The 24266-nt window shown below is 41.1% G+C and overlaps 2 protein-coding genes across 3 annotated transcripts in view; one reads left to right on the top strand and one right to left on the bottom strand.

The window, feature by feature from the left end:
* The first annotated feature begins 497 nt into the window (after positions 1-497).
* On the top strand, positions 498-4569 carry SPMIP3 (sperm microtubule inner protein 3). The gene is made up of 4 exons (XM_035110656.2): positions 498-559; positions 1068-1169; positions 2860-3026; positions 4460-4569. Exons 1-4 carry the CDS (start codon positions 498-500, stop codon positions 4567-4569), a joined length of 441 nt encoding a protein of 146 aa, XP_034966547.1.
* Positions 2494-24266, bottom strand: part of ADSS2 (adenylosuccinate synthase 2) — a 40455-nt gene continuing 18682 nt past the window's right edge. Inside the window, exons 3-13 of one of the 2 annotated variants that reach the window (XM_035108344.2) lie at positions 21988-22056; positions 20877-20927; positions 19264-19330; positions 16436-16543; positions 16144-16225; positions 12495-12621; positions 12031-12185; positions 10998-11122; positions 10321-10418; positions 8991-9140; positions 2494-7966 (exon numbers count right to left, since the gene is read on the bottom strand). In XM_035108344.2, coding sequence (XP_034964235.1) covers positions 7914-7966; positions 8991-9140; positions 10321-10418; positions 10998-11122; positions 12031-12185; positions 12495-12621; positions 16144-16225; positions 16436-16543; positions 19264-19330; positions 20877-20927; positions 21988-22056 — 1085 coding nt within the window. In that variant the 3' untranslated portion in view covers positions 2494-7913. The remainder of the gene's footprint in view (positions 7967-8990; positions 9141-10320; positions 10419-10997; positions 11123-12030; positions 12186-12494; positions 12622-16143; positions 16226-16435; positions 16544-19263; positions 19331-20876; positions 20928-21987; positions 22057-24266) is intronic. The other variant, XM_035108346.2, reaches the window with a different exon arrangement.

The raw sequence follows: 24266 nt of genomic DNA on the forward strand, positions 1-24266 counted from the left end.
GGCTCCCCTCATGTCAATCATGTGTCACTCAGAGGGCATGGACAAAATATGTTTTACTGTCTAGGGGCCAGAGCTAGTTGCAGGAGTGTTCTTCAAAGCCCCTTCATGAGGTCGGTGCCCCCCCCCCCAGTGCTAAGCAATTGGAATGGGTAAAGCTATTCTGTACTTTTAAAAACTGGTGGTTAACTGGTGAAGTATGATGTCAGTTGATCATATATTGCATTTATGCTTATTTATGCATTTATTTCTAGGTTTGTGAAATAAGACCACCGTCTAACCTACCTCCACAAAAGAGTTTTCAGTAAAAGTACAGTTTTAGAAGGTGAGTTTCTGGGAAAGATGTTGATTTTCACTCAGAATATTAATTTACCTAACCCAAATAGTTCTTCCAACAGATTTCCAAGTATACTTGTAACTGTGACTTTACATTTTGAATAAATACTGAATTAGTAACAAGAGACATTAATGTTCTATACTCTTTTTTTCCAGGGGTTAAAATGTCAGGCACAGCAATAAGACTGCGACAATTTGTAGATACATCACCACAAATGCCTCCAGGGTAAAGTATCAAAAACAAAGCCCAGTTCCTTCAAAAACAGGTTCAGGATGTCACAAAACATTACACTAACCAAGCAAGTTCAAGCCTGTCTGACAAATCCTTATTATAAAGGCTCAAGAATTATATTTGAGAACATCTAAACATTAAAATTTGCATTTCATGTACTTTGATAATCCCTGTACTATCACCTGGTAATCTGGAGAAAAAATTAATAAAAAAACTCCAGGCCCAATTAATTAATGTAAAAAAAATGAAAACATTTAATCTTGTATATAACAATCAGAAAAGTGCATCTACAAGGAACTTGAGAAATTTGCAATTGTCCTACACAGAACTTTACAATATACTAACAAACACAGCTACGGAAGACAACAAATGCTAGTTGTGTGACATATTTAAATAGTTCACGAATAATTATTTGTAGAGATTTATAGAGTTTCAGGCAGCAAATCTCAGCACAGAATTTGAATACTGAATCCCAATAATGATTTTTCCTTGCTTTTTCTAGGTATATTCTACATCAGGGAAAGGATGTCACTGGTTTCTATCCAGGGCAAACGGCAAGGGTCCATTATGAATATCCTCCTGAAAATGAGAGAAGGTATGAAATGTATTTTGAACAGCTGCTCACCCCTTAGGTGGTGTTCTAATTAATTAAGGTATGAGAAGTTGGCAGCAACTGCACACCGAGACGGTTCTGCATATGGCCCTTTACTGCCTTAACATTAGAAATTAATTGTGACATGTAGGAGACACAAAAGCTTTCCCCCTGCCTGTCTTGCACTCTTCCCATTTATCAGACGTTGAAAAGGTCAACATTGATAGAGCCTTTGTTACTCCCACCATTCGGCTCTCAGGCGACTGGAACACCTTATTAAAATACTCAAGAACCCCATTATTACCTGGGGGTGTCATGCATGTGCACACCACAGAATGGTGATGTGGATGGGAATAGCTTGCCAGCACAACCACTAGATCAAGATGACGCAAGCAACAGTCCAACATTTAGAGGCCACCATGTTGGCTGCCTGGTTGTTATTATTTATTGACCCGTGACAATCTTTTCAGTAGTGGTTTTCTCACTTGCTGAAAGCCCTCCATATTGTAGTGCACCTGCTTCCATCGTCATAAACTTTCAGAAAGAATTCGAAAACAGTCTTTCTTTATCCAGGCATTTGGTGGCTGAAGAATACCATTCCTGGCAATTGCTGGATGGAATAATGTTTTCAACTATGGCTGCTTTTATTTAGAATGTTTTCTAACCCGTACTAGAATGTTTTGTTTCTAAATTGTGTATCTGTTTGTGGCCTTGGGCTCCTTTGGGAGGGAGGTTAGGCTATAAATTCAATAACATAATAATGTCTTTGCTTTCCACGCAAAGAGAAAGTGTATTTGAAGTAAGCACTCGGAAAGTCCTAAGCCGTTAATTTGGCATAAATAGAGTCACTTCACACATCTAGAGGAGTCTGAATGTAAATTCCTCAAAAGTGTTCACAGAATACTTGGAATTAGTTAGCATCACCTGAATGGGGATTTGACCCTGGAGTTGAGGAACACACACTGACACACAAAAGAAATTTAATGCACACACAAACTAACTACCAGAGTGCTAAAGGAGGAGAGATGAAAGTTTGGGGATCTTGAAAAGGGATTGTAAAGCTTGGTCTATTTGACTCATCTAGCCAATTTGTCACCCTATCTTAAAAAGAAAAATGAATCCTCGAAGAGAGGAAATGTGGACTAGTGGTTAAAGCATAGGGTTCCCCCTCCCAACCAGAACAATTCTGGTTTGAATGTGCATTAGCCCTACATGACTCTCCATTAGTTACTGTTAATACTTTCGAGTATAAATGCGGGCCTTTTGTACTCTCATGTAATTCTTGATACATAAGTAAAGGTTTCTCACGAGGATACTTAATTTAAAAAACAAAACAAAAAAAAACCTCCAGCTAGTATTGAAAGCTATTTATTATATGTTACAGTAAGCTTCCACAACAGAATAAAATCAATGCAGTTTACTCTGCTGTAAGTGCAAAGTGCACAGCCTCATTTGCACTATCTCAAGAACCCGATATTCAGTTGGAACAAACAATAGCTTATTATGAGTCCGGCTGTAAGCTGCCATGCTGCTAATGCCTATTAGACTATAGCTGGATTAAAACTGAATGGTCCATTTCAATAGGATATTAGAATAAGTATTTAGATATTTGGCTACTCTTACAGGCAGCTCATGTTTTACCAAGCTGGGTGTCAACACAAGATTACTGATTTGTTTTATCTTTTTCATAAAGCCTTTATAGAAAAATGCAGACAGTCCCAGTAAAACATGAAACTGTACTTCAGCATGGCTATGACTATTTAGTTCTGAAGCAATATATTCACTACCAGAGGACCAAGAAGAAAGTCAGTGACTGGAGTACAACAACAACATACAGAGAATCATTCACATTGCCATTTTACAAATCAGGTGGGTAAATTCTTAGCCAGATAACATACACAACCTATGTTTTAGGTTAGGAAAGCTCTTCAATCTTATAAAAAATAACTTTATGTATTGATTTGCACATTCACTGTCGTATACTTTTTTTGCAATAAAAAGGCCAACAGAAGCTTTTGACCTTACACAGAAGCAAAGCACAGTAGTATCTTCCTTTTTAAGAAATAAATGTGGAAGGTAGCCATTAGGCTGGCTTAAAAAAAAAAATCCTTCACTGTTAGACATATTTATATAAATGTTGATGTGCATTGCATGCCTTCATCACAGCTTGGAAGGGAGCTAATCGTACTGTTCCCCACCTAGAGCAGGAGAGTAAATGCAAGAATATAGCGAGAGGTTTAGCCCAACAGTTTTCATGAAAATTAACCCTTGCATTAAACGTTAACAAGCATTTAACCAGCAATTTGCAGGGCTTTATTTCTTAAAATGAAAAAAAAAGTTTCAATATTTTAAAAATACATACGCAATTGAAATTAGTGCCAAAAAAGAAAAAAGAAAAAGACCTTCAGTCCTGCAAGCTCTGCGTATCAGGTAAAGTTATTAGCTCATGGATTAGCAGTCTACTATGAGATAATCCCAACGCTGGTATTTTGGCAGAATGCCCTTCTGCCCAACAATGGCCTACAGATTAAAATATCCTTCTTTGCCCTTTCCAGAAGGATAAACTTCTCTGAAGTATGCAGTGCTTGTCATCCTCTGAGAATATACAGGTCTGAATTCAAAGAACTCTAACGCTTCTGTGAACCCATGGGAGTTTTGGACCTGCTTCTCACAAGAAGCAGGGCCTTAAACTACAGGACCAAGTAGTATAATATGGCACCAGGAGTGGGGATGGGTGCCACACAAAGGGGGAAGTCAAGCCAAAGCTCTTTTTTAGCTCTGCAGAGGTGTTCCAAGCAATCATGTGGCTTTATATTTGAACTGGTGGGCAACTAAATTCATTTTCTGCAACAGTGCTCGATACAACTGTTACTGTTTCAATGTCTCTAGGTTAAGATCAGCAATGGTTTAATAGTCCAAGCTTTGTAGTTCTTCTTCCACCATTGGGCTGCGATTAAATAATGATTTATCAGTTCAGAATAACCAATCAAGTGGATGTGGAGGAGGAAGAGTTAACACACAGATCGGATGAGTCAAAGGCTAGAATGAGAAACAAAAAATGCAACAGCCATAGCAGGGCACATTGTTTTTGTTTTTTAATGTGATCTACAGAGCCTTCAGAAAAAGGCACATTGCTGAGGAATAGTTACATGAAGCGTCTGGTATATGCTTTTTTATGTGACTGGGGTATGTGGGATGGAAGTGTTAGAAGCTGCCAGCCAATTATCAACAGGTTTTGAATTCATTAATTCCCTCTGAATTCAAGCAGCAGGGCCAATAATGATTTTATGTTTAAATTATAGACATTGCTGAGGATTATCATCCAAAAACTGATGCTGAATCACAGTCTGTTTGGAAAAGTTTTTCTGCAAAGAAGAAAGACAAAACTAAACCTTCATTTATGGGAGTTTGATAAATTCTTTCAGCCAAGCTGTGTTTTTTTTAAAAAAAACACACACACACCGAACAACAAGATGGAATAACCTTTCAAGACTGCCTCCCACAAAAGTACTAAAGACGACTTCTTATACTATATGGATATTGTTTCAATTTTAAATATGATCTGAACTGCTTTGAACACTTCTGAAACTTGATTTTAGAGATAGAAAAGCTTGAAGGTAAATAGTATCAAAGTGGGGGGATACATATCTTTCAGAGCTGCAACTGCAAAGCACAGGCAGAAGTTAATCAGTGTTACAAAAGGCGTCTTCTCCCTCCCCCCCCCCAAACAAAATGATCATGGCTTCTTTGTCCCAGAAAGGCAGGAGTAAAAAGCAACGGGAGGTGTACTTAGATCACTTCTATCCCCTATGCATATTTCCAGGGAACTTACAAGGACTACCGTATATTCACTTCTGAGTGCCCCCGCCCCTGTCCCACAATAGTGCACAATGCAGGGCAAAATAAATCATACTAGGACTAAATGGGGAAAGGGATAGGATTCCATCCCCTCTTCCACCCCACTAGAGCAATACCGCTCTTCTTTCACCTTGCTCTGGAGATGTGGAAGCAAGCAGGATGGTCAAGCTAGAGCAGGCATAGGCAACCTTGACTCTCCAGATGTTTTGGAACTACAACTCCCATGATCCCTAGCTAACAGGGCCAGTGGTCAGGGATCATGGGAGTTGTGGTTCCAAAACATCTGGAGAGCCAAGGTTGCCTATGCCTGAGCTAGAGAGACCAGAAGCTTGAATGGCATTACTGTTTTGTAAAACTCTGCAAACTGTTCCCTCTTTACCCATACTAGTATGTTTAATACTGGAAAGACGTGTGATGCAGGGTATCATATATAGACCTATCCCAATTTTTGCAATATAGGAACACCTACAGGTCACTGGAAGAAGCAACCGTTCAAAGCTGTAAGGAAAAGATGAGGGAATGATACAATATTGTTTTAGGGCTGCTCCCTCCCTTCCTCCACTTGTAACTTGGGATAACACTTTAATGAATGATGGAGTGTTGTCTACGAGTGGTTGGAGTCAAAAAGATTAAAGAGAAAGTGAACACTTACTACCTCTGGAGAAGCAATTTGAAAAAGAGGGTTGTGGGTCCAAGGAGCTGAAGTGAGGAGGGAAGACAAAAAACCTGTTGTGTGAGTGAATAGCTACTTATGCAGCTCTGGATCCATCTCACTCTTTTCTTAACAGAAAATGTTTATTTTGGATTACCTACCCCTGGATTTCTGCATAAAGGTCTTCTTAACCAATTGTACACCAATTGTACACACCTGAAAGTGGTGTATAGTGCAATGTACCTCACAAGCAACAGTGGATGTGAAAGACCATGGTTATGTACAAACATACTCAGCAAGTGCATCAAAAATATTCAGTTTTTTAAAAGCTATTATGGCACCATGGTTTGTTTACCTGTTATATGGAAGCCCAAGCTTCCAATCGTATTCTAATCAAAGTTTGTCCTGATTATGATTCAGCATACACATTCAATAGTTAATGATATTCTCCTTAGGCTATTTTACTTTTACTGTCCCACAAGCTTAGTGAAGCTACACTAAAGCCTGTAATCAGTTTCCTTTCCCTTTAGTGATCTGGTTGCATTGTATTTTTGTTGCCTGTATGATTTCAAAATAAAATTCATTTAAAGGGGGTGGGGTGGGCATTGTAATTAGTGCTAGTATGTCAACAGCAACTAGCAACCATTATCTCATACAAAATGCCAGTTGATAAAAATGTAAACACAGCTCACATATTTAGTAGAGTTGTACACCAGATCTGGCTGAAGACTGAATCAGATTGGACCTATTCAGACTGATTTGTGCCCTATCCAGATCAGGCTGAAGCAGCTACAAACCCCTACAGAGTTGGGTTGTCCCAAACAGATTTGTACTGATCTGTTGCTCGAAACAGTCTCAGAAAAACAGATAGGACTGTGAGAAAACAAAGTTACAGCCATGTTGGTTTCACAATTCAAGCCAATGGGATTTCCAGAGATTTGTAATTTCCGCATTGCTATCTAGATTGCAAATCAGATGGGGGGAACCCCTAAAAATTTATTTCTGTGTACTGTTTCGGCTTACCTCTCTTACAGTAACTCTTAAAATATCACTGAAAAGAGGCAAGGTATGGAAGAATTTCAGCATAAAGGAGTTAGAAAGCCACCATTGTTCACCTTATAAAGCTGATGAATGATGTTGAGAATGTTACGGCATATAATAGGGACTGAAAATACTTACACATCTATAACACCGATAACTGTTGGAAAGAATGACTGACATAGCAGGCATGCAATGGAATCAAAAGAAAAGGCTTCTGCAAAAACAAAACAAAAGCCACAAAACACATACCAACAAACATGATTTGTACATCCTGTTATGTTAGGGTATTTGCCAAGATGATATATTTTTTTAATCTATTTACAGTAAAGTATTGGCTTCAGTATTTATTTACCTAGGTAGCCCAATGTGTCCCTAACAGGACTGCCAGTAGCTCGTGTATACAAGGACCAGACTATGCATCCAATTTCCGATAATCCTCTAAATATTTGAAACTTTGTGGATTTGGCACTAGGCTAATGAACTTATGGATCATTGGGCAGAATGAAAAAAAGCTGAAACGCAGAAGTATCATAACAGCTAAAAATGTATTAATGAACTCCTTTCAGTAGTGAGTATAATACACCTACAATATGTTTTCAGTATCTTAATTTATAATTTAAGTTGTTGCACTGTTTACATATTAAACATCCTTTCCAAACTATCATTTCATAATAGTTTTAATAAAAACCTGTAACAAAAAAGAGTTTTCTTCATCATTATAAAATCATCTCTCTCTTTAATCACACACTACTACAGCAGCCATACAGGTAACAACAGCTTTAGGAGTACAAATGAGGATGTAAAACTCTGTGCAAAACTGCATTAATTATTTTAAGCATCTAAAATTTCAGGAAGTAACACCACCAAAAGCAGAGACAATAAAGACATATGGTCATGAAAGTAATGCACAACCTTTGATTTAGAAAGATACTGTTGGGACAAACATCTGAAGGGGGTGGGGAAATCTGGTGGCACCTTGACAAATGGTGGCAATAGTGACAAATGCCCTGGAATTTGTGAAGTGATACTGATAGTTGCCAAAGTCTTTTACAGCAGTAACAATTGTTTGTCCAGACCATCTTTAGCTCTTAAATACAAGGTCCAACTTCCAAAAATCATTGCTGCTTAGGTTAAGAATAATAGATACAAGAATGGACAGTCTCTTTGTGGAGTGTGCTTTCTTTTCTTCCATTTATCTAGTATCTTTAGAAGAGCTGGATCATCGACTCCCTGGATTTTCCTACTCCAATCCATTTAACTGCAGAAAGAAAAATATATTTTGCATGATACTTTGAAGGAACAGATGACTTAGGATACAAGTGCAAATCCTACACCTGTCTACTCAAAAGAGTCTTACTCCCAGGGTAAGTGCATACAGAACTGTATTCTACAGATACTCTCAAAGACTTACCAAAATAATTGTTTTTCAATAGTCATGCAGCTACTTAAAGCTAACTGTGTGATATCCTGCTCTTTAATGTTATTTACCTGATGTCAGTAATTCTGTTCCCCCAAGGCCAAAGCTTTTCAAGCAATTTTGAAAAGCATTATATAATTGGTTACTCAAATCAGTAACTGGCATTTTTTTCAAGATATAATGTAAAAAAGCTCAGTATATTTCACTAAAACACTCCCTTTTAAATATTATTTCTATTTTTTCAGTTTTAACAATGACATCTAGCCAGAATGCAGAAGACGAAATATCAGAAATATCATGAGTAAAAACTTAGCAAAGCTAGGAGCATAATCTAACACATACAACTAGAAAATAATACTTTGATTAGAGAACAACAACAGCAATTACAGAATTTTATTCTCTAGTTACTCAAGGTGATTCAAAAGGCTCTTCCAAATCTATTTAAATTAATGTCTCAAGTTAAAACAATTTCATTTTCAGGACTCAAGATCATGAAGTGATCTGGAAACAAGTGAACAGGTTTACAATGAAACAGAAATGTTATCCATACTAGTCACTAGCTTGAAAGCCAAGACCTCAGATTCCTTGATTTATCTTTCACTGAGTGTGACTCTCTATAGGAATGACTAGTTCTAGAAATAGCTACCTACACAAATTATGAACTACTGTGAAGCAGTATACAGACCCTCAGAGCAACTTTACCAATTATGATGTTTTGCATTACAGACCCAAGTCTACAAACCGGCAGTTACAGACATAGTGATGAGTAATACTCTCAATGACAAAGCATTTCCTTAGAAGTACTTCTGCTTCTAATAGATCCCTGAAAACATTTTTTTTTTTAAAAAAAAACTGCTTTGCTTACCAGGAATTCCTAGTTCCATTTCTATAAATCGAACATAGTTTTGTGCATTTACAGGCAGTTCATCAAAAGTCCTTGCATTTGAAATGTCTGTGTTCCATCCTGGGAGGGTCTCATACTGAACCTCTACTTTATTTAAGACTTCTTGGTTTGCTTTATAATTAAAAAAAAAACCAGCAGTGTAACACAGATAATTTTACTGTTGCCAATAATATCAGACTTGTTTAATCATTCAGATAAGCGAATTTTACAACCTCAAGTCACCCAAAGGAATAAAAGATGAAGAAACAAAAGTATGGCTGTTCAAAACAGCTCAGTAACCAACTTAAACAGCCATCCCAAAATCCTTTGCATAAGTGAAATATAGGGAAAGGAAGTTGAACTACTGTGAGGGAAATGACAGATTCCCTGTAAAGCAGGGATGACGAACCTTTTGGGCCCAGAGGGCCAGATCGTAATCTCCACCACCATGCATGACAGGTTGGTGAACCTGTCAAAGTTGGTCCATGGGGAGGGAAACTCCCCATGGAGTACAGCAAGGCTGACTCCTCACGCAAAATTTCAATCCTGCTTTATCCAGGTATTGGCTGTAAGAGTAGCCAATGCAGCTGTATCTCTGCCTGTCTTAACACCCGATACCACATAGAGTGAGGGGGGGGAGTATTTGATCCCCTGCTAAATTTGCTCATTTGCCCTCTGACGAAGAAATTTTGGGGATTCATCTAACAAGTTCCATCAGTGGAAGCCTTGCATCATGATTTCAGCTTGTCCAACATTGTTTCTCCTCTGCACTCCCCAAAATTGGCTCAGGGTGTGTGTGTCAGAAGATCCCACGGAAGAGGGGAGGAGGGAGAGAAAGATGATTGTTCCATTTGGCAATTTGCCATGCTTGCACAGACAGGACAACTGAAAGAGTATAATGTTGAATTCCACTCTGACTACTCTTCTGAGGTGTAATGTATGATCAGTTGGTACAGCATGGGACTCTTAATCTCAGGGTCATGGGTTCCAGCCCCACATTGGGCAAAGGACTCCTGCATTGCAGGGAGTTGGACTAGATAACCCTCCAGGTCCCTTCGAACTCTACTATTTTATGATTCTGTTAAGTATTTATTTACTGTGTTTTAATATTTCCCGTAATTTTGTACGAATGACATTTTACATACTGCAAGTTGCCTTGTGACTTTTATATCAGTTGATGAATAACTTATAACAGAAGCAACAATAAAAACAACAGTAGTGAACCTACACTATAGTGAGGGGATACATCTAGCATTAAATATACCACAGGAAAACTTATAGTATGGACACACACATGATCACACGCACTCACCTGGAAAATGAGGTATGATTTTATCATTTATTCTGTAAGCAACACCAACTTTAATTTCTGGAAATACATCCAAAATATCCAATTTGGTAAGAGCCAATCTGTTTTAAAATAAAATATTGATGTGTTAGTTAGGTATAGACAAATACAAACTATAATCTTGAGAAGTAAATTTGTTTATTTTTAAACCCAGGAATTCCAGAATAAAAGCGAGAGAGACAGACAGACTGTGAACATTTAACATCAGATAACTTTCTTCCAGAAGGGGTATCATAGTTATTAGCATGGCAGCTGGCAAGTCTTACATGTCAAAGAGAAAAACAGCTACTTTTAGAAGACATCTGAAGGCAGCCCTGTTTAGGGAAGCTTTTAATGTTTGACACACTATTGTATTTTAATATTTTGTTGGAAGCTGCCCAGAGTGGCTGGGGAAACCCAGCCAGATGGGTGGCGTATAAATAATAATAATATTTATTATTATTATTATTATTATTATTATTATTATTATTATTACATCAGTACTGTGACCTTAAAAACCATTTTGTGTTTCACAGTGAGTCTTCAAAACATTGTTCTTTACTTGAAGGGTGTTAGTTTCATTACCATTACTTTGTATTGTTTCTAAAAGTATTATACTGTACTCTATTACGGTGCACTTGCTACCACTACAAACTACTCACGCAGTAAATCCATTGATCATGTGAGCGTATCTAAGCAACACAAGATCCAGCCAGCCACATCTTCTTTTCCGACCTGTGGTCACACCAACCTCTTTCCCACGTGTCTGCAGTAATTCTCCAATTTTCTAAGAAACAGAATATAGTCATGTTATACACTGAAGTAATATTGTTCATTTCTATGTAAACACAATTTAATGACAACAGAAAACAAAATATACATTTCCAACCCCACATAGTGCACAAAACTTTTAACAAGGATGAAGATACAAGTACAGGAGCCACCTTTAATGCCAGGTATCAATGTGAAAATACCATTGAGCAGGCCATTTTCTCAACACTCCATGTTGATTCCATTGTATAATGCCTACCTGCTACCTCACAGGAGTGTTGTAGCTCAGTTATTGTTTGTGAAGCTCTGAAATCCTTGGCAATCTTAAATTGCTAGTCCTGTTAATTCAGCTTGGAATCAAAAAGGCAAACTGGTTCACGTGCATCGTCACTAGTAATAAAGATTCTGCAACTGGAACTTAGTTAACAATTCTGCTGCTGATTCATGAGCAAGAACAGAATTCAGCTTGCTCTCCGACAGAAATATAGGCTCTGCAGGACTGAGGAATAAGCAGTAGTTAAAAAACTTTTAAAAGCACATATAAACCCAGGCAGCAGATCTGTGGACTGAGAAACTTACATTTCAGACAGAAAGCAGCAGCACTTTAAGGTATGTGGTATACAGAATCTGATGCCTGGGAGAGTACAGCCATGCATACCTTAAATCATTGGTCTTCAACTGATGGGTCAGGAGCCACTACAGGGTCACAACCTGTTCTGAGGTGGGTCATAACAAAAGCACTACCACCATACAAATATATGGTAAAAAAAAAAAGGATATGGGTCCCCAAATGCATATTTGGATTAAAGGTGGGTCCCAGGTGTGAATGGGTTGGAAGACCACTGTGTTAAATAATATTTCTGAGAAATGTACATTCATTTACTTTGCTCCAATAACTCACATTAATGTTAATGCTATACTTACATTATCTTGTTCTGTGGGAAAGGCACCAATTCCAACTCTAGTTGTGTATGCTTTCACAACTCCATATACTTCACCAACGTTCTGTGGTGGCATACCCAAGCCAGTGCAAACACCTCCCACAGTACAATTTGATGAGGTCACAAAAGGATAAGTTCCTGTATCAGATGGGCAAGGAAGAGAAGATAGGAATGGACTAAGAGTAGCACAATTATATAAAAGATTATCATTGCATCTTTCCACTGAAAGGTAATTGTATAGCAAGTAACACTGGTTGTTATTTAAAATGACAACACATCCTTAAAAATAGTGGTATAGTTTCAATGCCAAGATGTACAATTCAATGTACAAGAATGACTACAATGTAACCAGTCTTAAACAGCTGTATTCTGCATAGTCCTTCAAATACATGTGTGACAAATACTTCACACATTGTGACTATGATTAAAAAAAGACTTTATACATACCAAAATCAATGTCCAGTAGTGCTGCATTTGCACCCTCTACTAAAATTTTCTTTGGTGGGCCATGTAAAGCTTCATACATAAAGTATACACCATCTCTCACCATTGGTTTGAGCCTTTCAGTGTAACCCTAAGACAAATATGTACTAGAGATTAGAATGTAGTAAACTACAATATTCAAAACATACTGTAGACACTCTACTAAATAGGCAGGCAAATAATTATTCTAGTCTTGTAATAAAATAAAAGTTTCATTTGCTATTTGTTAGCCATGTCAACTCTAAGCTATTCTTTGTCTCAAGGAGAATGTGCATAAGAACAAAGCATATATATGTCATTCAGTAGTTCTTTCTTAAGTTAAAATTATTAAGAGTCCTGCTGGATCAGACCAAGAGTCTAACTAATCCACTATCTTGTATCTAACGTTTGCCAAATATCTGCAGAAAGCTCACAAAGAGAGCAGGAAGAAAGGTCTTCCCTTCATTGTCCCCCCTGCAAGCACTATTTAGGGATACACTATTTGTGAATTTTGAGTGTCCATTTAGCTACCACAGCTAATAGCATTGGTAGACCTATGCTCCACAAAATTTGTCTACCACTGTTATTGCAACACCTTGCGACAGCAAAATCCTCAACTGAGCTATGCACTGTGTTTTCATGTTGTCTGTGAACAGAGCAAGGTGGATGCTCCTGAGGAAGAAACCCAATAAAGGCAGAAGTTGCATGACCTGTTACAAATCCACTTCAGTCAGTGTACCTCTCATGCAGTAAGAGGAAGAGTAGAAATGAATGTGCTAGTTACTTCACTGTGTTGCTCACAACTATTATCCTCCACACGCTGGAGTGCAAACATCTGCAGTGGGGCATCTGCTGAACCTAGTAAGCCCCTTGTGAAATTGAGAGCCCTGCATAAGCAGAATTCTAAATCTCACAGGGAGGCTGCATAAGTATGACAGCCTCCCTGCTGCAATGACTGGAGAATAGCAAGGTCAGGCATGATGGGGCAACAAAGGTAACAGGTAGCACACCTGCCCCATTTTTGCTCATGTGATTCTACCTGTGTCAGGGAAACTTTTATCCATTTCCCTTGGGCCAGACTATCCCTCCTAAGTTCTGCCTACTTTTTGAAGAGCAGAAAGCTTTACAGGTCTAGTCCTCTGGCATGAAGTTTAGCACTCTATTACATCTCAATCAGCTTCTGCCTTATGCATTGTCTGTATTGCTGAACAGGCATAGGTTACTGTGATGTTCAGGGTTAGGGTCATGTCAAGTTTCAGTGGGTGACCCTGAGTTCCAATAGTATGAGAGAAAATATGTTTTGATCCATATATTTTCCCAATAACAAGAATGACTGTATGCAAAAAGGCTTTAACCAATGATTTTCTGATGTAGGGCACAAACCTTTACCAAGCTATACACTAGTTCTCAGCAAAATTGTCACATCAATGTAGAATATGAGCTTCTAAAAGATAAAAAGACCACAGGGTTCCTTTTCTACATGAAATGTAAGATTCAGGAAACAGGTTTAATTCAGTAAATAACTGACCATTGTGATAAAGCTACTGGGCCATTTGTTTCTGACTTATGATAACCCTAATGCAGGCAATTTGCTAGTTAAAGCCACAAGTTAACTGACTGCTGCTTGTATGTCAGAAGCAGTGTTTCTTTATATTTTTATCAGAAGAAACATACAAAGATAAATCCTTCTGTGTGTGTGTGTGTGTGTGTGTGTATATATATACAGTGGTACCTCGGTTTATGAACACAATTGGTTCCGGAAGTCTGTTCATAAACCGAAGTGTTCATAAACCGAAGCAAACTTTCCCATTGAAAGTAATGGAAAGTGGATTAATCCGTTCCAGAAGATGAAAAACACCCCCTAAAACAGCAATTTAATCCCCCCCACACACGTTTCTCGGCCTTTCCTGGCCCTGGGGCTTCGGGCAGCCAAGCGTCTTTGGAGCGACAATGCAGCAGCAGGGCGATAAGGCTGAGGCTCTTCGCCTCGCAAGGTCCCTCTCCCCTCAGTTCTCCTTGTTTGGAGTGGCGGTGGCGGCCTTCTCGGTGGGTTCCGGGCTCCCCTCGCCCTCTCCTCCGCTGCACCGGAGTTCCACTGAGCACATTGCCCTAGGCCACGGGGCTCTGGGGCTGCTCCCGGCCAACGGCCGGGTGCCGATGGTCGGGCGCTCTGGCTCCGATCCCGGGCTTGTGCGTTCGCCGGGGGTGTGTGACGACCCCTGAACTGAGCCACTGGGCTCCCCAAGCTCCCCTACCTCTCGTGGGATGGCGGCGGTGGACTCCGCGGCTCGAGGCCACTCGGGGGAAGTGCTCCCGACATCCAGCAATCCACCTCTCGTGGGGCGGTGGCGGCGAACTCCGCGGCTCGAGGCCGCTGGGGGGAAGCGCTCCCAACATCCAGCAAAGCAGCCGGCGTGTCCGCGCCCCCCGAGGGGCCCCGAGCCGCGGAGTCCGCCACCGCTCGTGCGGTCGCCGGGGCTGTTCGGGGGGCGCGGACACGCCGGCTGCTTTGCTGGATGTTGGGAGCGCTTCCCCCCAGCGGCCTCGAGCCGCGGAGTTCACTGCCGCCGCCCCACGAGAGGTGCGGGAGCTCAGGGAACCCAGGGCTCAGTTGAGGGGTCGCCACCCCTCCCCCGGCGACCGCACGAGCGGTGGCGGACTCCGCAACTCAGGGCTGCTCGGGGGAAGCGCTCCCGACATCCAGCAAAGAAGCCGGCGTGTCCACGCCCCCGAGCAGCCCCGGCGACCGCACGAGCAGTGGCGGACTCCGCGACTCGGGGGCGCGGACACGCCGGCTGCTTTGCTGGATGTCGGGAGCACTTCCCCCCAGCGGCCTCGATCCGCGGAGTTCGCCGCCGCCCCACGAGAGGTGGATTGTTGGATGTGGCGGCGGCGGCGAACTCCGCGGCTCGAGGCCGCTCGGGGGAAGCGCTCCCGACATCCAGCAAAGCAGCCGGCATGTCCGCGCCCTCCAAGCGGCCCCGAGCCGCGGAGTCCGCCGCCGCCATCCCACGAGAAGTGGGGGAGCTTGGGGAGCCCAGTGGCTCAGTTGAGGGGTCGTCACACACCCCCGGCGAATGCACAAGCCCGGGATCGGAGCCAGAGCGCCCGACCATCGGCACCCGGCCATTGGCCGGGAGGAGCCCCAGAGCCCCGTGGCCTAGGGCAACATGCTCAGTGGAACTCCGGTGCACCAGAGGAGAGGGCGAGGGGAGCCTGGAACCCGCCGAGAAGGCCGCCACCGCCACTCCAAACAAGAAGAACTGAGGGGAGAGGGACCTTGCGAGGCACATCCTCGCGCCAAGGACGCTTGGCTGCCCGAAGCCCCAGGGCCAGGAAAGGCCCAGAAACGTGTGAGTGGGGGGGGGGAGGGAGAGGCCTTGGGAGTGCTTCCGAAGCTGCGGAAGGCTCCGGGCCTTCGCGGAGCCATAAGAGTGCCTCCGCAGCTGCGGCCCAGTCTTCAGGCCTTCGCGGAGGCCTCCGTAGGCCTTGGACACCTCGGTTTACTTACTTCCGGGTTACAGTCGTTCGTAAACCGAAAGTTCGTAAACCGAGGTGTTCGTAAACCGAGGTTCCACTGTATATATATACATATATATATAGGCAAATAATTCACAACTCCCCTATAGTTTACCTTCAGTCTTTTCAATTCTCCTTCAATGTCTATCTCTAAGGTAGGGTAAACAGACTTGTACTGGTTGGCCAACACTTTGAATCTAAAAAGTAAAAAAAGTACAAATAAATTATGCTTGCAACATTTTTTAAATAAACTTGATAAAGATTTTAATTTTACAAATGTGAAAACAAAAACAGACTCACAAATGAGAGATCCAGTAAGGGATTTTTTAGAATATGAAAATCAGAATATACAAGCCCTAGTAATAAATTTATCTGAAATATTTACATTACTCTAGAGAAGTGGTTACCTTTCTGAAAATTCATTGAAGTCAGAAACTAGATCACACATTCTGAGCCCACTTCGAGCTGCTTTAGAAGAATACACTGGACCAATTCCCTTTTTTGTAGTTCCCAAGCTTTAAAACACAAAAATAAAAAACATACACATACTACACAATCTGTGACTATAATTCAACTAGGTTGTTGTTAAGTTTCTAAAAATATAATTACTCTGGAAGTCTGTTGTACATACTTGGTAGTTTAAAATTATCATTCACTGAGGTCAAACATTTCCCCCAGTGGGCACCCAGGAGAAGAGGGAAGATTAAGAAGAAACAGAATCCTGGCAGGTGGTGCAAAACATCCTCAGAAGTGTTATTTGTAATACTGATATACAAAGTACTTAAAAAGCTACAGTCTAAACATTATTTAGTATTTACCTTAAAGGATGAATGAACATATTATCACATTGTTTATATGTATTTCATATGCATTTCTTCTGTCCAAATCTCAATGAGTTTTCTTAACAGAGACTGTAGTGGTGTGACTCTTAGCATGCTAAAAGTGAAGAGCTTACTTAAAAGTAAAGCAACATACAGGGTATATCTCAAACGTGGTGGAACACAGCTGAGATCTGAGACAATACCAACACTATCATTCAATGTGGTCAGAATAGTTTATGCCTTTAGACCAAGGTTACTTGTAGTAAGGAGCTCATTATTTGCTGTTATATGACCTGCACTATACTTTTCTTCTCAGCATGGATTGGCCACTGCACATGATAAACCGTTAGCCTATCTCCACCCAAAGGCTATAAAACTGCTCTGCGCCAATCTTCAATTAAAAAGCCCATAGAATTGAGGAAACCTATTCCTGGGCAAATTATGAATCAAGGATATTGGATGCCTAACTGTAAAGCCTGTCTTAGAACTAACTGTGTTGCCTGAACCAAGGCTAACTAGTCCTTCTGTCATAGCAAGAGGTCTTAAGACAACTCCAACAATTGGTTTAACAAACTACAAGTTGTCCCACAGATGATCAAACAAACCATGGAATGTTTTCCAAATTTTTGTTTTGTTTTCCAGCTGCTTTTGCCTCAAGCCTTTAGTAGTCTGGTGAAAATCTGGGGTGGGATGAGCAAATACACCATTGTTAAGAAGGGTTCTGGGTTCATATGTAACAGCAAGCCATAATTTAAATCAAGGTTCATAAGCCATCATCAATAAACCATGATTACAGATTGTGATTTGATGGCAGTGAACAAACCATAGCTAACCTATTGGGGAGGTTCACACAAGACTAAGTTAAGGTTTAATAAACAATGGTTAGGCATTATTTGCAAAACAGACCAATGGTATCAATCAAGAAGTAGGACAGGTTGAGATTTGCAATGTTAAGAGTAAACAAATCACAGAGGAAAAGGGTGATGGAGAGGAATGTAAACACAGCCTGTTATGAGTCTCATACAGTGACCCAGTCAGATTTTGTTTTGTCTATATCACATTCTGTGATACTAGCAAAACTTCAAATATGCAAATTTACAATACAGACAGGCCAAGTTCTGTAAAATGGAAAATGTTAACAGCACAACCAACTCTTTCACAAAAGGAGAACATTTTCCTTAAAAGCGCCACTATCATTAATGCAGCAGGTTCATTCCCTGTCAAAGTAGAGCAACAACCTAGACTTCTAGAGTACATTTGCTATACTATTCCTAAGTATCAACGACAACCATAGAACTCTTGAGGTAATGCAGGAGCCAGGTTTGTGCTATTTTGATTTATTTTAAGAAGACATTATCAATAGTTCAATACTTCCCCATTCCATCCATATTCGCAAAAGGCAATATGTCAAGTTTGATTCTCCCCTTTTTAAAAACAATTAGCTGTGCAATTTAAAAAAATACTAACTGCATGGATGGAAATGAAACCAACATCTTTATGTTGTACTAGTGCCTAGGAATATACCAAGGGAGGGGATACCCTTAGATCTACTGATTTAGCACTGTCACCATTATTGAGGAAGGATACATAGCGAATAAACAAATCGCACCCTAGGGCAGGCTGACAGGATCCTGGCCAAGAATATTTCCTCTTTTGCCCATGACCAATCTAATTCTGAATGTACAAAGGAATCAAATGTGCCAAAACCCAGATATCATTCAGTATCATACCACTATCATTTCATTGGATCAGTGTGGCGTGGAAAAATAGAAAGCACACACACGAGCATTTTCCTAGTTCTGACCTTAATTCATTCATCATAACCTTATCACATGACATCACCATTACACACATTAGGTAACAAAGCTTAAGAGCCTTGAATCTCTGGAAGACACCCAAAATGTTCTGTACTCATTATGCTGTAACATGATCCCAGAGATTCAGATACATTTCCCATTTCTGCTGAAGAACAAGATTCACATCAGTGATAAAGAGCAACAGTTTTGCGGGTAGGCTACTTGGAATTTAATATATACTCTGCAAAAAAAAAATCCTAGTGAACTGCAAAGGTATTGAGGCTTACAATTTAAGAACAAAACTGTTGTGCAAAAACTTACGTCTTAAGTGTATTCTAAAGTTGAAGAGAATTTTGTTGCGCCCTTCGGGTTGAAAACAAACTAACTACTTTTGAATCCTTGACTCACATGTCTTAAAGTACGTACAAGTAAGTGGGAACGTACAGGTGTCCCAGACCTCCTTGCAAAAACATTAAGAAAGATTCTTATTGCAAAGCATTCTTAACAGCACACTCTATTGAATAGATTCTGGAAGTGCATTGGCTGAAATGCCCTCCCTGTCACTCAAAATTTTCTTCCAGTATTTACAATTAAGACATTTGACAATACACAACATACTTCTTTCCTGCTTGCTCTTGTCTTTGTTGTTCCTGGATGCCATCAGCAGCTTGATGGAAGTCAAATACTAGGAATTTGAAGGGTACAAAATGAACTCTGTTGTATTAATACCTGCATGAAGTACCAAACTAAAGTAAGCTATTTTTTCTTATTAATGTATGCCAAAGTATTTTGGAAATCATTATTTGCACTAGATATATAAACTTTAAGTAACAAGCACCTGGAGAAAATACAGCTGTTTAGTAAAATAATATTTTAGAAAAAGCACTTCAATTAGTGAAGACAAAAGTCAAGGCAAACAAAGTATGCCAATAAAGCACTACAGTATGCTGCAACTCAAGAGATGTCAGTCAAACCATTTCTGTTCAAAAACATTTGCATTTGTCAATGGCCACATGTGTTGAAAGGGGCCATAAACACACAATTATCTGAAGTGGAAACACATTCATAACATTTAAGTGAAAAGACTGGTTTTAACATACCCTGCTTTTATCAATATTAGGTAACTTTTCACTGCTTAACAATCTTTGTTTAAACTGGTTAATCTCTGTGATACAAAAGCAGTTGCTAGTGTTTTAAGGCAGGGAGGGGGGAATTGTTCCTGAGAAACTACTTAAGAACCAAGCTATTCATTGATGTTTTGCAGCACAGGAGGGGACAATCCAAGGGTAACACAATGCTTTCTTGTCTCCTGATCAGCTTAACTGGATAGATTAAGGAAATGTCCTCCATCTTCATCTGTTATGAGTTTGCTAGACCTTTGATGGTTGCAGTAGAAATCATTTTATGTGCAGAAGAGAAAGCCAAGATACTTCCTCCCTTGCATTTCTTGTTTGATGGAACACCAAAAAGGTAGATGGATAAAGACACGCTTTGGGCTAGATCAGGCACCCCCAAACTGCGGCCCTCCAGATGTTTTGGCCTACAACTCCCATGATCCCTAGCTAAGAGGACCAGTGGTCAGGAGTGATGGGAACTGTAGTCCAAAACATCTGGAGGGCCAAAGTTTGGGGATGCCTGGGCTAGATGTTGCTCATGTTGCCATTTGGTCACCCCTGGTATAAATTGCATTAGTATACAGTATAGAAGACATAGTGCACATTTATTTATACATAAGGCAATAAATATGATGATCCTCCAATCATTCATCTTGACGAGTTCTTGACATAAACATTCATTTGTGGAAGAACACATTTACTATAAAACAATTACCAGTTTAGATAGAAAACACCTCTTATTTAAGAGTTTGATTTCCACTTTGATAGCCAATGCAGTATTTGATAACAGAAAGCTAGCTTTAGAACCCTGTCTATTAGAGTTTTCATGCACAACCAAAAGGGGGAAACAAATGGCTGACAATCCAGACCTCCTTGGGAACTGACAATCACTTGTATTCTATTGTGCTGTTCTCTCATGTTGAATAATGTAGGGGGGAGTCTACATTTGAAGTGGGCACAACCAAAGGCCCCACTATGTGCATGGAACATTCCCCCACAGCCCTTTGTATTCTAACCTATACTACTGCTAGATATTTACAAATGAAAAACAAATCAGAGCTAGAGATTAAAAAAACACTTTGAATCATTTAATATTTTTAAATATTTTTTACTTACCAATATGAGCTCTGTCAGATATAATTAATCTTTTTTCCCAACCTTCCAATCCTTTGAAAAGCAACAAAAAATATGGGGGGGAAAACACATTTAGAAATCAGTTCCTTTTAATGGCTAACTACAAAATCCTATGCATTTTTAAAGAGAAGTAAATTCCACTGATTTGGTGGTAAAGGTAAAGGACCCCTGACCATTAGGTCCAGTCACGAATGACTCTGGGGTTGCAGCGCTCACCTCTTTATTAGCCAAGGGAGGCGGCGTACAGCTTCCGGGTCATGTGGCCAGCATGACTAAGCCGCTTCTGACAAACCAGAGCAGCGCACGGAAATGCCATTTACCTTCCCGCTGGAGTGGTATCTATTTATCTACTTGCACTTTTTGGCGTGCTTTTGAACTGGCAGGAACTGGGACCAAACAACGGGAGCTCACCCCATTGCGGGGATTCGAACCACCGACCTTCTGATCGGCAAGCCCTAAGCTCTATGGTTTAACCCACAGCGCCACCCGCGTCCCAAGTACTTACTTACTTACTCCCAAGTAAGTGTGCAAAGGATTACAGCCTAATTTGATCAGTTGAATGAAGAGACAGTTTAGAAAATATTACAAAACTAACTCAATGTATCTTGGAAAAACCAAACAAATTTCAGTCATTGCTATTTGTCTCAAACATACAATACATTGAAAATGGATCTACAGTATATAAAACATTGGCTTATGAACACTCTAACTCGCAATAAAAACTCTAGATATTTATTTACTATTACTTCTTCCATTTAAATTCTATTTCACCATGTAGCTTTTTAAAAAGTGGTGCATTTAGATAATTTGAACACTAATCCAACATTCTTGGTCACTGAAAATTTTAAAATTATATACAGTGTGTATTTGCATTTTAAAGTGTTGTAAACACCACTTACTTTAAGGTGTTAAATAGAAATAAATGAACAAAAGAAATAAATCTTTGAGAATTGGTTACGTTTTCCCCTCAATGCACCAAGTAGTACCATCAGGCAACTCAGGAGCAAAAACACATTGGTAATTACCAAGTTCTGCTATATACCAATGCAAGAGAATCCTTGCCATCTCCCTACAATACCTTAGTTGTTCTTACCTTTCCCTTTTTTAACATTTTTCTCTGCTTCTTCAAACAATCCTGGCAAGTGAATTACCACACCATTTCCTGGGGAAAGCACGAAAAGAGAGTGTTCAATGAGGAATAGAAGGTTAAAAGTCTCAAAACTCCCAATTTTGACTTTGCAAAAAGGAAAGGCATTTAAATACTAATATATATATTATATTACTTACAATTCAGTTAAAGTCTAGGGCACAGGTGTCAAACACAAGGCCCGGGGGCCAAATCTGGCCCGCCAGACCTCGTCATGTGGCCCGCCGAGCGCCCCAGCCAGCGGGACCCAGCAGCAGGACCTTGCTGCTGAAGCGCCGCGCTGACAAAGCGCCGACAAACAGCTGGGGGCGGGGGGGTAGAAAGGCGGCCAGAGCTGCGCTGCGTGTAGCGCCCTGAGCCACAGCAGGAGAAGGAGGAGGAAGCTTGCCGGGTCAGCGCCCGGCAGCGCCGCACAGAGAGTCCCGAGCCTCTGTGACGCAGCAGTGCTCTGTAGCACTTTGAATCCTCCTCCTCCCGCCACGGCTCGGCGCCTGGAAACGGCTACTGCTGCTGAAGCACAGACAAAGCACCCAGCAGCGCCGTGTGGAGGAGGAGGAGGATTCAAAGTGCTACAGAGCACTGCTGCGTCCCAGAGGCTCAGGACTCTCCGCACGGTGCTGCCGGGCACCGACCCGGCAAGCCGCCGCCTCCTCTTGCCTCACCTCCTCCTCCTCCTCAGCCTCATGAACGTGAGCTCAGCAGTGGCTCAGCCTCATGAACGTGCAACTCTGAGGCTTTACGCACTTCTCCTAAAACGGACACCCGCTGCCGCACGCTGCACGGGAAATGCTTTTTGCCCCTGGGTCCCTTCACGCTCTTTTCTGGCGCTGAATCAAGGCGGCGACCCCCCCCCTTCCCTTTCTTTCTTCCTCTCTCTCGTTCTTATTCTTTCTTTCCCTCTCCTTCCTTCCTTCTTTATCTCTGTCTTCTCTCCCTCTTTCTTTTTCTTTCCTTCTTTATTCCTTCTTTCCTACTCTTCTTTCTCTCACCTCTTTCCTTCCTCTCTCCCTCCTGCTCCCTCTTTTCTTTCTTTCTTTCTTTCTTCCTTCCTTCCTTCCTTTCTTTCCTCCGTCCTTCCCATCTTTCTTCCTCTCCCTCATTCTTATTCTTTCTTTCCCTCTACTTCCTTCCTTCTTTCTCCCTTTCCATCTTCTCTCCCTCTTTCTTTTTCTTTTCTTCTTTATTCCCTTCCTGATTTCCTACTCTTCTTTCTCTCCCCTCTTTCCTTCCTTCCTTCCTCTCTCCCCCCCTCTTTTCTTCCTTCCTTCCTTCCTTCCTTCCTTCCTCCCTCCCTCCCCTCCCTCTCCCTCTCCCTCTCCTCAGAAACATAGGATGCTGCTTTATACTTCTGGCCCTTAAACCCTGGAACCAGGAGAGCAGCTCCAGTGAGTCAACCTCAGCCAGTCCCTTTGGTGAAGGGTGGTGGCTCACTGGCAGAACATCTGTCCTGCATGCAGAAGGACCCCAGCATCTCCAGGTACTAGTAGCTCTGCAAAGGTCCTGCATGAAACCCTAGCGAGCCTCCACCACCCAGTGCAGTTACCAAAAATCATTTTTCAATAAATTGTACAATAATTGTACATTTGAATATCTACTTGCCGTTATTCTGACTATATTTCTGCTTTCAGAGCTAGTTATTACTTACATTATTACAAAAAACAGTAATAATTGAATGCAGTGACAATAATTTATGATAATAAAGAGTGGACACATAGTCCTACAGATACAACCGGCCCTTTCAGGATGACCAAACTGCTGATGCGGCCCCCGATGAATTTGAGTTTGACACCCCTGGTCTAGGGCTTCAATCCAATGGTGGCTTTGTAATCACATGTATAAGGCACTGAAAGCAGCCAATATTTGCGTAGTAGGGCGGGGGGGGGATCAGGCCAAGGGAGTTGGTGTTTGTCCACAGACAGCTTTCCGGGTCATGTGACCAGCATGACTAAACTGCTTCTGGTGCAACGGAACACCATGATGGAAGCCAGAGTGCACAGAAACACCGTTTACCTTCCAACCACATTTATCTACTTGCACAGGTGTGCTTTCAGACTGCTAGCCTGGCAGAAGCTGGGACAGAGCAACAAGAGCTCACCATCATCATGCAGATTCAAACCGCCAACCTTCTGACTGGCAAGCCCAAGAGGCTCAGTGGTTTAGACCACAGCGCCACCCGCGTCCTTTTTCCACTAAAATAAGCATCCATTGGATATAATCTTAAAAAT

The sequence above is a fragment of the Zootoca vivipara genome, chromosome 3, assembly GCF_963506605.1.
Source record: "Zootoca vivipara chromosome 3, rZooViv1.1, whole genome shotgun sequence".
Classification (NCBI taxonomy): Eukaryota; Metazoa; Chordata; class Lepidosauria; order Squamata; family Lacertidae; genus Zootoca; species Zootoca vivipara.

Coding starts and splice junctions, on each gene's coding strand:
- SPMIP3 (XM_035110656.2), top strand. CDS start 498: ATGTCAGGCACAGCAATAAGACTGCGACAATTTGTAGATACATCACCA. Junction 560..1,067: donor TCACCACAAATGCCTCCAGG/GTAAAGTATCAA, acceptor TGCTTTTTCTAG/GTATATTCTACATCAGGGAA. Junction 3,027..4,459: donor ATTGCCATTTTACAAATCAG/GTGGGTAAATTC, acceptor TTTAAATTATAG/ACATTGCTGAGGATTATCAT.